Here is a 12,789-nt window from a genome sequence, read left to right on the forward strand (position 1 = left end):
GAAAGAGCCTCGGCCGCTTCCTCAGGGGGGCGGGGCCAGCGATGCCAGCAAGGGACGCTGGAGAGAGCGGGCAGGGGCAGGAATTATTGGAAAGAACACCCCTGCCCCACCAGGGCCAGCGTCTGGGTGCGCTGCGCCCTGGGGGGTGGCAGGCAAAGATCAGCAGGTGCCGGGCGGGGGCAGCGCGGGGGGCTAGCCCCACCCACATCCCCCGCACCGCCCGCTCTCCCGTGCACCCCTCCCCCCGACGCAGATCCTGGGTTTGCCCCCGCCGTGGGCACCGCGGTCCGAAAGCCCGGGGGGCGGGGGCGACGAGGACGGCCCCCCGCAGGAATTCCCCTCTCCTTTGGCGCGCCTCTCGACTTCCGGGGAGCGAGGTCATTCCCCCGGCGCGGGCGCCTCTGCCCGCGGAACCAGTCCACTCTGCTTTGGCAAAGGTTTCGAGCAGGACGTGCATGTCCCCTCCCTGAGACCTAAGGCGGAAGTTGGGTGGGGAGAGGGGTCCGGCGCGTCCTGAGCCTTGCCGGGCCGCTCCCTCTGAGCTAATCTCAAACAGCGAAAATGCACCTTCAACATCTCCATTTAATATTTACATTCAAGCAGGTAATAATTGGAAGCTTATAGTTTAGACATTTCTAGTAGCAGCAGTTTCTAGAGAGCTCTTTTAGCTTTTTTAACAAACTTTTTTTTTTTTGCACATAGAAACAACACATCCATGTGTACAGTATCAAAAAATATATACCAAGGTTACTGGTATTGCAGTTCCTGGAAGGGGAGGAAATGAAATCAACTGAAATACTGAATGAATGGGAGGAAAGATCAACAGAAAATAGTTCGTCTGATATAGAATATAACATGATCTAGAGGAAACTCCATAAATCTAGGTTTTTATATTTCAATATATAAATACCTACAAATAAATATATATATATCAGCCCGCAGGGGGGTGGTCGGGCCTTTTGAGCTCAAACAATACATTTCAATAATAACACCACGTACAAACGGGAGTAAAGTCTGCACTTGACAAGTTAGCACGGTTAAAATATAATACTATAACTCTGAGACCGCGCGCGTGGCTGCCCTGTCAGTCCCGGAGGTCCACGAGGCAGAGGAGGGGCAGAGCTCTCGTCCTGCGCGGGGATGGAGCAGGTCGGGGGCGAGACCCGCAGGCACCGTGTGGAAGGAGCCGGGGCGGAGGCGGGCCAGGCACCGCAGCCAGGATCCCAAAACCCCAAGCAGAGGTTACCGCGGCTTCGGGCATCCTCGCCCTGGGAGCCGGCTCGGATGCCCCGCAGTTGGCGAGAGGAGTTGTCCGCCCGCTGGCCCCAGGTGCTACACCCCTCGCTGGGATGGCGCTTCCCCTTCAGACACCCTCCGGCTACACCGTCACGTACTCCTTGAACGTGACGGTGAGGCAGTTCGCGGTGACGTCGGTAATAATTATATTCCCAAAGAAGGGCTTGAACTCTCTCAGCGGCTCCTCGGGCTCGTCCTGGGCCTCAGCTGGAGGCTTCTCGGCGGCCGCTGTCACCGGCGCAGCTGCCACCACCCCTGCCGCCGCCGCCACCGCCGCCGCGGGCGCCTCGGGCTTCACTTGCAGGGCGCTGGGCGGCTCCCCGGCCTCACCGCGCGTCTTGACACAGCGCAAGTCTATGGGCTCGTCCAGATCCGAGTCCAGCAGGATGACCTCGGGCTGAGGCAGGGCGGTGGCGGGGGGCACGTCGGCGGGGCGCTCGGCGGCCGGGCTGCCCCCCAGGCAGGTGGGGGTGCTGATGCTGCGCGCCGTTAGGCGCTTCTTGCAGGGCTCACGCTCGCCGTGTGTCTCCGAGAGGCAGCGTTTGCGCGCGTGGGAGAGATTTAGGCCGACGGCGTGGTGGTGGTGATGGTGGTGGTGGTGGTGGTGGTGGTGAGAGGGTGGGTGCGAGCTCCGGGCGGGGTCCCAGGCCAGCAGGTCGGGCTTGGTGGTGAGCTGCAGGGGCTGCTCACTGAAGGCTTCCTTGGTCGGGGAGAGCTTGCGGGAGCCAGCGTCCTGGGGCTGCGGGTCACCAGCCCCTGGAACCTCCTCCTCCCTCCTCTTGGAGGGCGCTTCCACCTTCTTCTCCTCTGCCCCCGCTGCCTTTTTGAAAGTCCTGTCTGCAGGGGGGTGGCGCTCCTCAGCGGCCCGCTTCTTGTGGCTGGGGGAGCGCGCCTCACCCTCGGGGGCCTCGCCAGACTTGATCTTCACCGCCTGCATGCCATTCTCCATGTACTTGCTCATCACGATCACGATGCGTCCGTTCTTGTTCTTATTTTTGACGATCTTCATCTTGCCCCCAATCCCGTTGCCCGTCACTGCCTCCTTGGGGGCCGGCGTCATCCCGTTGGGGGGGCCCTTCTCAGAGCCCTTGACTGGAGCCCCAGCCGCACCGGCCAGGGGCTTCACGGCTCCCAGGTAGCCCTTGGCTCCAGCGCCGTGGGCCCACTTGTCAGGCGGGTGGCTCTTGGCGCCCAGGTCCGGGCAGGTGGGGCTGGGCGCCTCCTTGTGGCCGCCCTGGTACTGCAGGTCGTACATCTTGGGGTCAGGCTGGTAGGGGTGGTGCTTCTTACTGTTGAGCTGGTAGTAGTACTTGCCACTCTTGCCCGGCGGTGGGGGCTTGCCTGCCCTTTCCTTGCTGTGCGGCTGGTACTGGTGGTGTTTCTTGCTGTTGAGCTCGTACTGGTGCCCCTGACCCTTGCCCTGAGTGCCCAGCTCCAGCTTGGTGCGGTTGTCAGCAGAGGAGTCCTGGAGTCCGGTCAGCACATTGGAGCGACGGGCAAAGGTAGGTACCTGGGAGAAGGGGGTGGGGCGGGAGGAGGTGAGAGGAGGGATGTGGCCAGGGCTAGAGCATGCATCGAATACAGGACGGTCCCGGCACCCCTTGGGTCTGCGGCTGTGTTACAGTGGGCAGGGTGTGGGAGGTCAAGTAAAAGGGAGGTGGAATTGGGTGCTCCGGAGGAAGAACTCCCTCCCCGCCCCCCACCCCCGCCTGCCCTCTGGGCCTGGAGGCAGCTCAGGTGGCAAAGTCAAGGGAAGGACTCCTGGGTGAGTGGCTCCAGGGCCAGCAAGCGCATTCACCTGCACCACCAGAGGCTTGGGCTTCGGCCCTCTCTTCCGATATCCCATCAGCTGCTCCTGTCGTTCCCTGAGGGGAGGGAACAGAGGGCAACGCTATTAGCCTCAGGGTCGCCTCCCCTCCTGCTATGCCCCGAACCTGCGGCGATGCCCCCCCCCACCCCCACCCCCACCCCCATCCCCCCTTCAGGAGCAGCGAACAGCCAGACCAGCAAGACCGAGAGAGATCAAGAGCTCAGGGCAGAAGGTCGCCTCTGCCGCCAGCTGGGCGCCTCATTCCGGTCCCAGAGCCCCGCTTTATGCTCGCACAGACCCTTATCTGCCCAAGGGGTCCTCTGCGAAGGGCTCCCCCACCTCTGATGTCAGCATCTGATCTGGCGCCCCCGCAGCCCTGCTTCTATGCCGGGGAGGCGGCAGCTCGCGGCTGGGTCGCCAGCACTGGTGCCCACAGCCTTGGGCCCCTGGCCCTGTGCAAAGGAGAGCGTGTGTGGGGGTACAGGGGACGCAAACAGGTCCAAAAGAGGTGTGCGCGGACCACGTCCCTCCCCATCAGAGGCACAGGATGCTAATGACCTCATTAAGATTCAGATAACGAGTGTCGCCGGCAGAAGGGAGGACTCATTTTCTTAAAGGCCAGGCACTAAACAGGGGGAGGGGCTGCACCCTTGTTTACACAGCGGCAAATGAGCCAATTAGGGGCTGGGGGCGGGGGCCAGCCGCTGAGGCCAGGGCCTGGCCAGGTTCGCGGCCACCTGGTGAACCAGCTCGGTCGCAGCCGGGGCGGAGGGGCGGGGCGAGGCGGGGGCGGCGTGCAGACACGCAGCCTCCTCACCGAGCCCGGCTCCCCGCCGCCTCGATTTCCAAATTATTAATACAGCCTACGGGTGGTGGCGCGAGTAATACAGCTGCCACACTTCTCCCTGCAGCCTGGCGGAGGATGACCCGAGGCTAGGGGGCAGATTGTCTCAGCACTGCCCAGCCCTCCATGGGAAAAGAGGGTGCCTGCCCAGTGTTGACCAAAGTTGGCCCCCATTCCCAGGCCAGAAACCCGCTCTCTAGCGACCCTAGGAAACCCCCACCCCCTGGCCGTGGGCTAACCCAGGGGAGTTCCGCCATGCCCGGGGACTCCGGGCCGGGGCCTGACTCCAAAGTTGCATGGCATTGCAACAGCCTGCATTTTAATTCTTCGGGGACCCATTATGCAACATGGCATCAGCCGCTGACATGGTTACAGAGTGGTGAACTCCCAGGTGGAGCTGAGGCAGGAGCCCTTCACGGCGCCCCCCTGCGTCGCGGGAGAGCAACTTCCCCGCTGGTGGCTGCTCCCAGGGTCTAGAGTTTACAGTTTTAGCGCCAAACGCGCCACAGGAAATAATGCAAAATAAAAGTGGGAGGGGGGGAAGGAGGGCAGCGGGGTGGCCGAGCTCCGAGAGCTCCTGCCGCTCCTCCCCTCTTCGCCCGCCCTCCCCCTTCTGTCCTCCCCGAAACAGAGAACCACAGCCACCAGCGGTGAATCCAGCTGCAGCAGCTGCAGCGTGACAAGCATCTGTGCGCACGAGGATGAGCCCCTCATCAGAAGCCACTCCTCCACCACGAGGCAGCGCCCATCCACATCCTTGGGCCAAGCAGGCAGGCCCTGAGAGTGGGGGGCCGAGACCCACCAAGTGGCACAGTAGGGGGTGTGAAGGGCACCCAGCTCCAGACAGGATCTGTCCCCTGCCGATCGATCCCAAGCTCCCTGGGGGGTTGGGGGGGGGGGGGCTTAAGGCCTCGTCAACTTTTCTCCAGCCCCCAACAGGTTAAGTTCAGTTTCGTGACGTCCGGCGGTTTCACAATGCCAGCTCCTTTGGAGCTGCCCGGTGAGGTGCCCGTGCCAAGCGGCCAGTGGCTGCAGGAAAGCAACACCTAGGCTCCGGGGGTGGGGCCCCCAGGTTGAGACCGGAGGGGGGCCCGCGGGGAGCCAGGAGCAGCCCCGAGTTCTCCCGGCAGCTGTGGGGCCACCCGCAGGCACCCTTCCCGCAGTTCCCCCAAAACACAAGCCTCGCCTTCTCCGGCCCTGCCCCGCCCCCACCCCCAGGCTGCAGCAACCGCCAAGGACATTGGTTAGAGGAGCCGAGGCCGCAGCCGTGCCCGTTCCGGCCCGTCAGGGGGAGGGGGCTCCCGGCGGGCCCCTCCCGGCCCTTTCCCCCTTTCCTATTGCTGCGTGGCCCACTCTTACATTCCCATATACGGTCACGGCTGCAGGCGGCGGCGGCTCGGGGGACGCTCACCTGTTCTGGAAGGCGATCAGCAGCCGGGGATCCAGGATGTTCTCCTCGGGTTCCCACGTGTTATATCTTGCAAGGGAAAAGGGAGGGGGACACGGCGTAAAAAAAACCGAGCCAGCTTTGCGGCCTCCAGGTGGGGAATGACATAAGGCCCTACTCTGTCTTCATGAACCGAAAGCTATTTAGCTGTGGATGTGGGGGGTGGAGGGTAGAATTCTGCAGGCCTGACACGGTCCCTGATACACCCCCCCCAAGTCAAAATAAACACACAAGGGCAGGAAGAAAGGGGAGGGGTAAGGAAAATGAAACTAGCCGTTTATTTTGCAGTTGTCAAGAATTTTAAGCATGTTACTGCGACATGTTCCAAAGCCACTTCGCTCACCAGGAACCCTGCGTGCAAAGCAGCCGAAAGGCAAAGTCGCAGTCCCCTCCTCCTCTCCCCGGCACCGAGTCTCCGCGAGGGCTTCAGCCGTTCTCCATTTGACCCCTAATCCGATAACCGTCAGCCAAGAGGCCCCCCCTACACCCCCTGGCGGCTCTGGAGCCCCCTGTCACGGGCAAGCACCCCCAAATACTCAGCAACACAAAAATATGCCTCTCTCTGTGTGTGTGAGTGAGTGTGTGCGTGTGCCTGCGCGTCTGTCTCCATCCGGTGCCTTCGCATTTCAAATTAAAAAAAAAAATTCCCCACCAAAAGCGCCGCAGTGACAGTTCCCAACATTTTCTGCCTTTTTCCTTCCTTTCCCTGCACCACCAGGAGGGAAGAGGCACACAATTGCATTTTCGTCGCTTTTTAATTTTTTTTTTTTTTTTGGTTTTGCAATATGGAGCCGTTCGGTGGAGGGAAAGGGGAAAGGAGCCATTTTCTGCTGTACATCAGTCAGTGCCTGCGCCCTCCCTCCCTCCGCCGGCCTCCCCGGCTCGGCCCCGCGTCTCTCCAGCTCCTCCGGCTCCTTTTAGTGCATAAATTAGTGATGGCATTTCCCGGAGAGCGGAGCACAACACAGGGCGCCGGGCTTGGGCTCGGCGGCTCGGCTTCCCCAGTGCCTGCCACCGACTTCCCCACCCCCTCCTCCCTCCACCCCACCTCCACCCCGCCTCCCGTCCGCTCCCCCCACCACCCCACCAGCCCGGCGGGTCCGGAGCCCGCGAGCCCCGCGCCTCGGCACCCGGCTCCCCCGCCCCTCCGCCGCTACTTACTTGGGGGACCAGCCTCTCCATTTCACCAGATACTCCACTCTGCCCTGAGGGGGAAAGAGACAGCACTCCATCAGCTTCCGCGGGATCCCCGGCTCCGGCCCGCAGCCTCCCCACCCCCTCCCCGCCTCCTCGCGGGCCGCTCCGGCCGCCGCTCCCTCGCCGCCTCGCCGCCGCCCCCGCGCCGCCCTACCTTGCGGATCCGCTTCTTCTCGATGCTCTCCACCGCGAAGACGTGCTCGCCAACAGCTGGCAGCTCCATGGCCGAGCCGGAGCGCGCCGGGGCGCGGGCGGCCGGCGCGGCTGCAGACGCTGCTGGCTCCCGCCGGCGCCCCGCTGCCGCCCCGGCCGAGACGCCCCCGCCGCCTGCGCCGCCCGCGCCGCCGCCGCTCGCCCAGCACAGCCCGGCCGCCCGCCGCTGCCCGCGCCCGCCCCGGCTCCCGGCTCGCGCTCGCTCAGACAACTGAGCCCGGGCCGCGGCTGCACAAGAACTCATGCAAATCCGGACGTCAGCGGGCGGGGCCTCGCCGGGCCCAGCTCGGCGTCAGGGGGCGGGCCGCGGCCCGGATTGGCGCAGCCGGGCCTACCGGAGGCCCCCGGCCTGGGCGGCGGGGGGAGGAGGAAGGGCGCGGGAGGGGGCCGGGAGGAGGAGGGCGCGGGGGAGGTGCAGGGGGAGGGATCTGCGAGCCTGGGAGAGGGAGGCTGCAGCGAGGGAGCGGGACTGGGCCGGAGAGGTGTGTCGGCAGCAGGCGGAGAAGGGTGGAGAGCTTGACAGGGCCGGGAGGGTCTCAGCGGCGACCCATCGCCTGCAGCCCAGTGCCTGGGCCTGCGCCCTCGCCTCTGGTTCTCAGTGTGCACCGCCCGGGACCCCGACTGGGGGCCACCGAAGCATCCACTACAGTTCCCAGTTGCACCGAATTGCGTCATGTGCAGACGCATGGGAAATGGTCGGCAGGGGGCGGAATCGGGGGACAGGGGCAACTCGCGCCCCCCACCCTCCGTGCCCCGCCGCCCCGCCCCGCGAGGCTTTGGGCATTTAGGAAGGCAAGGAAAGGAAGAGAAAGGGCAGAGAGAAGAGAGAGAACTGCGTGCAAAGGATCGCCAGGGAGAGCGCAGAGACGTGGAAGGGGACGGAAAAGCAGCCAGTCTGGGGCCCTAGCGTTCAAGAACCTTACTAGAAGGGGACTCCAAGTCCGATCCCACCCCGGATCATGATCGGCTCCTAATTTACCCTCGGCCCTCTCCTGGCGGGGCGAGTGCGCGATGTCTAGTTTCTAGCAGCATCCCCACCCCCCATGCCCCGGCCAAGCAGGATAGAGGCGGGGAGGACAGAGAGGTGGCACAGGGGATGTCCAGGTCTGCTTGTGGACCCGAGGGGACTTTGTCGAGTCCCAGGAGGGGCATCGAAAGAGCGAGCGGGGAGGGCCTAGAAGACGTTGAAGCTGAGCCGGGGCAGACTGGGGCGGCACGAAGGGGAGGTGAACAGAATGGCCGAGGAGCCCAGCATTCGTCAGAAATTCGCGTCCCCTGGTCGCCGACAGGCAGCCGAGCGGAGGCCCTCCCGACGGGGCTCGAGAAGCCGCAGAGTGTGAAGTTTAGCACCTCCGGCGGCGAGACGGCGCGTTCCGGTGAGCCGCTCCAGCGTCCGGCTGGGGGAGCTGCTGCGCCCCACGCGGCCTGCCGAGGGCGCCGCCCGCGAGGCCCGGAGCTCAGTGGGGTCGGGGTGAGGGGCGAGAGGACCTGGAGAGGGGGCAGGGCTGCCCGAGTGGGAGGGTCAGGGGCGCGCCTGCCCTGGGGTGTGTCCGGGCCCCCGGCTCCGGGCCCTTGAAGCCCCGGGAGCAGGAAGCTTGCGCAATCCCTTGGCTGAGCGTCCATGAAGAAAGAAAAAGAGCAAAAGCCGAGCGAGAGTGGAACGAGCAAGGGGGGCGGGCAAGGAGCCATCCGGGTCTCCGCTCCCTCCCTGACACACGTCCCGGAATGCTAGGTGGGGACGGCGCGGGAGCTCGAGAGAGCCAGGGAGGGGCGAGGTACGGAAGCGAACCCTCAAAACATGCGCGGGGCTCGTGTTCTCCCAGGAATCCGAGAGGAGCCTGCAGACTGTCTGGTGTTTAAGGACGCACACGTTGACTCCACCATTTCGCCACCACCTCTCAGCTCCCTCGGCGGCGGCGGCTCCTGCTGCAGTGGCGGGCCGCTGCCCAAGACGACCCGCGTGGTTCCTCCCCTGAAGGGGTCCTGGGAATGGGGGTCTTCTTCGGGCAGCACCAGAGAGGGGCTCTGTCTGCAGCGACAGCTCTCTGACAAGCTCGAGGGGCAAACCCAAGATTCCCAGAGGAGGGGGGAACGCGGCCAGGGCTAGGTGGGGACATCGTCTGCCTGTAGTCCTGGGGACAGGGGGGAGGGGCGGGGGGGGGCTCTCGGGCGTTATGGAAGCTGGCAGAGGCGAAGTCTTTGGGAGGGGGAAACAGGGAAAAGGTTTTTCTTCTCCTGCTGTGCTTTTGGACTTCTTCCTGACACTCTTGCCCAGGGCAAGGAGCTCTCTTATGGGACAACTCGAGCGCGGAAGGGGAAGGGAGCTCGAGGCTGGCACGGGACGCGCTGTCAGCGCATCAGTCACCGTTCCAGGCCGTCGGCGCTGTCGTTCTGTTGGGAGGTCTGCAGCGACCTTGTCCTGGATAGTCCCGTCGTCCGGGGAGGGTCTGAGCTTCCCCACACTCTGCCCGTCCCCTCGCTAGAAATCCCCTGGAAAATCTGTTTCCAATGGGTGTTTCCGCGGCTTCCAGGTCAGGGGGCGACGGGGGAGGGCGAGCGGCCGCTGCAGCCTCCGCGCCGCCAGGGGCGTCGGACTCCGCAGGCTGTGGCTCCCTCTCTCTGCCCGCGCCCCTCTGGGGCCGGCGCTTCAGATCTTGGGGGCCACGCGGCGGCACCCGGTGCCTCGACGGCGAGTTTGCGCAGGAGGCGGGCTGGGCCCGCCGCCGAGCTGGGGAGGAAGGGTGGTTCCCGCCGGCCAGTACAGCGGATCTTTTCTGGAGCTGCCCGTGTGGTGTGCGAGCAGCCCCCAGGCTCCCCAAAACTGCGGGAAGGGACGCCCAAGGCTCCTTAGAAGCCCGGGGAGTCGCCGGCCGCCCCTGGTCCTGACTTTTCTGCGGAAGGAGACCGAAATACACCAGCACCCGCCGAGCGCGGCAACTCGCCTCCGCGCGCGGTTATTTATTTTGTCCTCGCGGCGGGTGGGCGGATATGGAGAGAGGCCGACTCCTAGAGTCCTGGCCTCACCTCGGCGGCCCGGCCCTAGACCACCCCTCACCTGCCAGCGGGCGCGGGGAGGAGCTCAGGTCCGCCGGGGCACGAATGCGCTGCAGGGAGGAGGCAGAGACAGAAGGGGTGGGGGGAGGGGGGAGCACCCCGGAAGCTTCCCTGATGCGCCCCGCCAGCCCCTCCTGGGAGATCTCCCCTACGGCCTCCCCTACCATCCCACCCCTGTCTTGGTCCCTCTGAGCCATAAACTCAGGATTCCCAGAGCCTTCAGCTGGGCCCCTGCCTCCGACCCGGGATATCCCGAGCCCCACGGGGAACCCCGCAGAAGGATCGGGGATCTGCGCATTTGATGCTGCCCCCTAGGGTCGGATCGCACTCCTCGGTTCCGCTGAGGGGCAGAAGCCTTCGGGGTGCCATCTCAGGCTCGGGCCCCCAGGGGCCCTTAGGGGCCCCAAGAGAGGAGCGATGCCATCTCTCAGAGCCGCAGGCTCCCGCCCAGAAAGGAAAGGGCCGAAAAAGTGGACCCTGGAGAAGCCAAGAACTTTTTAATGGCCCTGAACCAGAGAGTGGTCACTGGGAGTTCGTATTCCAAAGGGGCCTGACCCGTGCCAACCTGGGAAATAAACGACTTTTTAAATCCTCTCTCTGAATGGTCGCCTCCTGCAAGGAGATGCCGCCTCCCGCCCACGGAGCCGCGGTCTGGGCTCTGCCTGGACGGGGCTGCCTGTGACTACCCGGGCTAGTCCCTCACTAGGAAAGCTCTCAAGCTGGTGTAGCTTTGCAAGACCTCGGAGGTGGATTTCAAGTAGCCGAGGGAGAATTTTCTAGCAACGACGACAAAATCTGCCCAGGCTTTGACAAGAGCTCATTTCTCTCCTCTGTCCTCAGTAGGGAAACTTGTCTTTGACTTTAGCACTGACGTTTGTAATTTTGCATTTGTAGCGGCGGCTTTGGGGGAGCTGACCTGGTAGGACTGTGCGTGGGGTGCGGGGAAGAAGAGCCGGGAGGCTGTGTTCGAGCCCTGCACTCCGCCCTCTGCACCCTCTCAGAGGGCGGGCTTTGTTCCTAAGGGCGCTCCTGCGCCCTCTGTGTCCCCACCCCCATGTTTCTGCTCTTTGTCATACCGCCTGCGAAGGGTCGGCTTTCAGTTAGGTGGCAAGCCTCTGACACCCCCGCGTCCCTCTGCTCCAGGTGGGAGGGCTGGGCAGAGTGTGAGGGCGGGGCAACGGGCCCAGAGCGCCGCGAGGCCTTGGCCCCTTGGCAGGTCCGGGGCACTTCTTGGGGCCACACCCGCGCCCGCAGGGCCGCGCCTCCGCATTGCGGCACGCGGGGGTCGCAGGCACTGAAGCGAGACGCGTCATTTTCTACGACGTCGGCTGGCCCAACCCCTCCCAACGTCAGGGTAGCCTCCCCAGGCCCGCCTGGAGAAGCCCACATGGCCCCCGCCCCATGCTCGGTCGCGGGGCTCCGGCCGGCCTGGAGATACGCGCCCCGGGGATCCATATTTCAAATATGATCTTTGGAGCTGCTTCCACTGCCCGCCGCCACCGCCGCGCGCTCACAACGGCCTTTGCGTGCTGTGTGTTTTTCATTTGGGATTCGTTTGCCCACGGCCTCCCCGCGGTCCTCCTCTGCCCCTGAGGTTCGCCCCTACAGGCCCGCCCCTGCGTTTTGCTCTCTGGTGCCCCTGTTGCGCCCTGGAACCCAGCGGGGCCCACACACGGGGCAGATTTCTTTCTTTCCTTTTTCCAACCAAGAGCTGCTGCAGCAAATCCGAGAATCAAATAAAAATCGCCGGGCGGACCCCGAAGTGGTCGTCAGCCGAAGCTCAACTGCCACCCCACCCTCCCCCCAGCCCAATGCGCGCCCCCCTCCTGGCCTCCCGGCGCGCCGAGGGTTAAGCGCGCGCCCGAGGGGGTATTTGGCGAGGGGGAGGAGCGGGGGCGAGGTGGGGTGCCGAGAGCCGCGGGCCGGGGAAGCTGGGCTCGCTCTCGTTCCCTCCACCAGCCCCGGAGTGGCGGGGCGGGCGCGATCGGAAAGGCCTGGTGCGTCTCCGCCTCCCCGGCTGGCCGGGAGCCGAGTCTGGCCGCGGCCCGGAACCGCGAGGACGCTGCTCGGAGGCCGCGTCCTGCGTAGCCCGAGCAGGGAGGGGGCGGAGGCTCGGGAGCCGTAGCCGCGCGTCGCCAGCCAGCCGATCGATCCCTAGGGGCGGGAGCGCGGCGAGTCCCGCTGGACATGGGGGGGTGGGGGTGTCCCTGCAGGATCCAGGGGCGAACGGAGGGGGTGCTCAGGGACCCGGTGACCGTGTGATGGCGGCCGGGAGGGCCCAGCCAGAGCACAGCTCGGCCTGCACTGTGGGGGCTGGGGGCGGGTGGTAACGCCTCGGGCACCCCCAAAATCCCATATTGTCTGTATCAGGCCCCCGTTTTGGTCACTTCCGGAGCTGAGTCTGGCTGCAGCGCAACTTCGTCCCTCCATGTCCAGGTCCCCTCCCCGCCCCAGACCCACCCCACTCCCACCCCACCCCTGGATGACGAGGTCGTCGGACGTCTCACCCAGTCCACCCCCCTCACCCACCCCACTGAATCCTGGTAGAAATGGGTGGGTGTCCTCTCCACCCCACCTTCGGAAAGATCCCCCAGGTCTGCCCAAGAAGTCCCCTCCCCAGCTTCTTCCGGAGGGCCGTTTTCCTGGGAGGGCCCCTGACGACCCACGAGGGATCCCCTTCGGCTGCCGGGGGGCTTTGGCGGCGGCCTCACCTGCCTGCTCCGGGCGTCCAGGCGGGGCCCGGGCAGGGGTCCCGAGGAGCCTGCACTCGCTCCGCCCTCCCCTAGGGGGCGAGCTCCCCTCGGGCTGGCCGGCGCCCGGGGCCTGCGGCCGCCCCTCCGCGCCTCTCCCGCCCGGGCAGCGGCTCGCGTGCGGGCCGGTGGGGGGTCTCGCTGCAGCGGAGGGTGGGCAGAGGGGCCCCGCGCGGCT

At 65.3% G+C, this 12,789-nt stretch overlaps 1 protein-coding gene across 1 annotated transcript; it reads right to left on the bottom strand.

The window, feature by feature from the left end:
* Nucleotides 1-562: 562 nt before the first annotated feature.
* CBX4 (chromobox 4) lies at nt 563-6,993 on the bottom strand. The gene is made up of 5 exons (XM_044745201.2): nt 6,749-6,993; nt 6,559-6,602; nt 5,362-5,427; nt 3,095-3,161; nt 563-2,806 (listed from the first exon to the last, which is right to left on the bottom strand). Exons 1-5 carry the CDS (start codon nt 6,815-6,817, stop codon nt 1,379-1,381), a joined length of 1,674 nt encoding a protein of 557 aa, XP_044601136.1. The 5' UTR covers nt 6,818-6,993; the 3' UTR covers nt 563-1,378.
* Nucleotides 6,994-12,789: the final 5,796 nt, after the last annotated feature.

Source organism: Equus asinus, chromosome 13 (genome assembly GCF_041296235.1).
Source record: "Equus asinus isolate D_3611 breed Donkey chromosome 13, EquAss-T2T_v2, whole genome shotgun sequence".
Lineage (NCBI taxonomy): Eukaryota > Metazoa > Chordata > Mammalia > Perissodactyla > Equidae > Equus > Equus asinus.

Bases quoted from the DNA above. Each gene is read 5' to 3' on its own strand.
- CBX4 (XM_044745201.2), bottom strand. From the start codon at position 6,817: ATGGAGCTGCCAGCTGTTGGCGAGCACGTCTTCGCGGTGGAGAGCATC. The intron at 6,603-6,748 runs GTAGGGCGGCGC...TTTCCCCCTCAG, and splicing joins AGAAGAAGCGGATCCGCAAG to GGCAGAGTGGAGTATCTGGT. The intron at 3,162-5,361 runs GTGAGCGTCCCC...CCCTCCCCTCAG, and splicing joins CTGATCGCCTTCCAGAACAG to GGAACGACAGGAGCAGCTGA.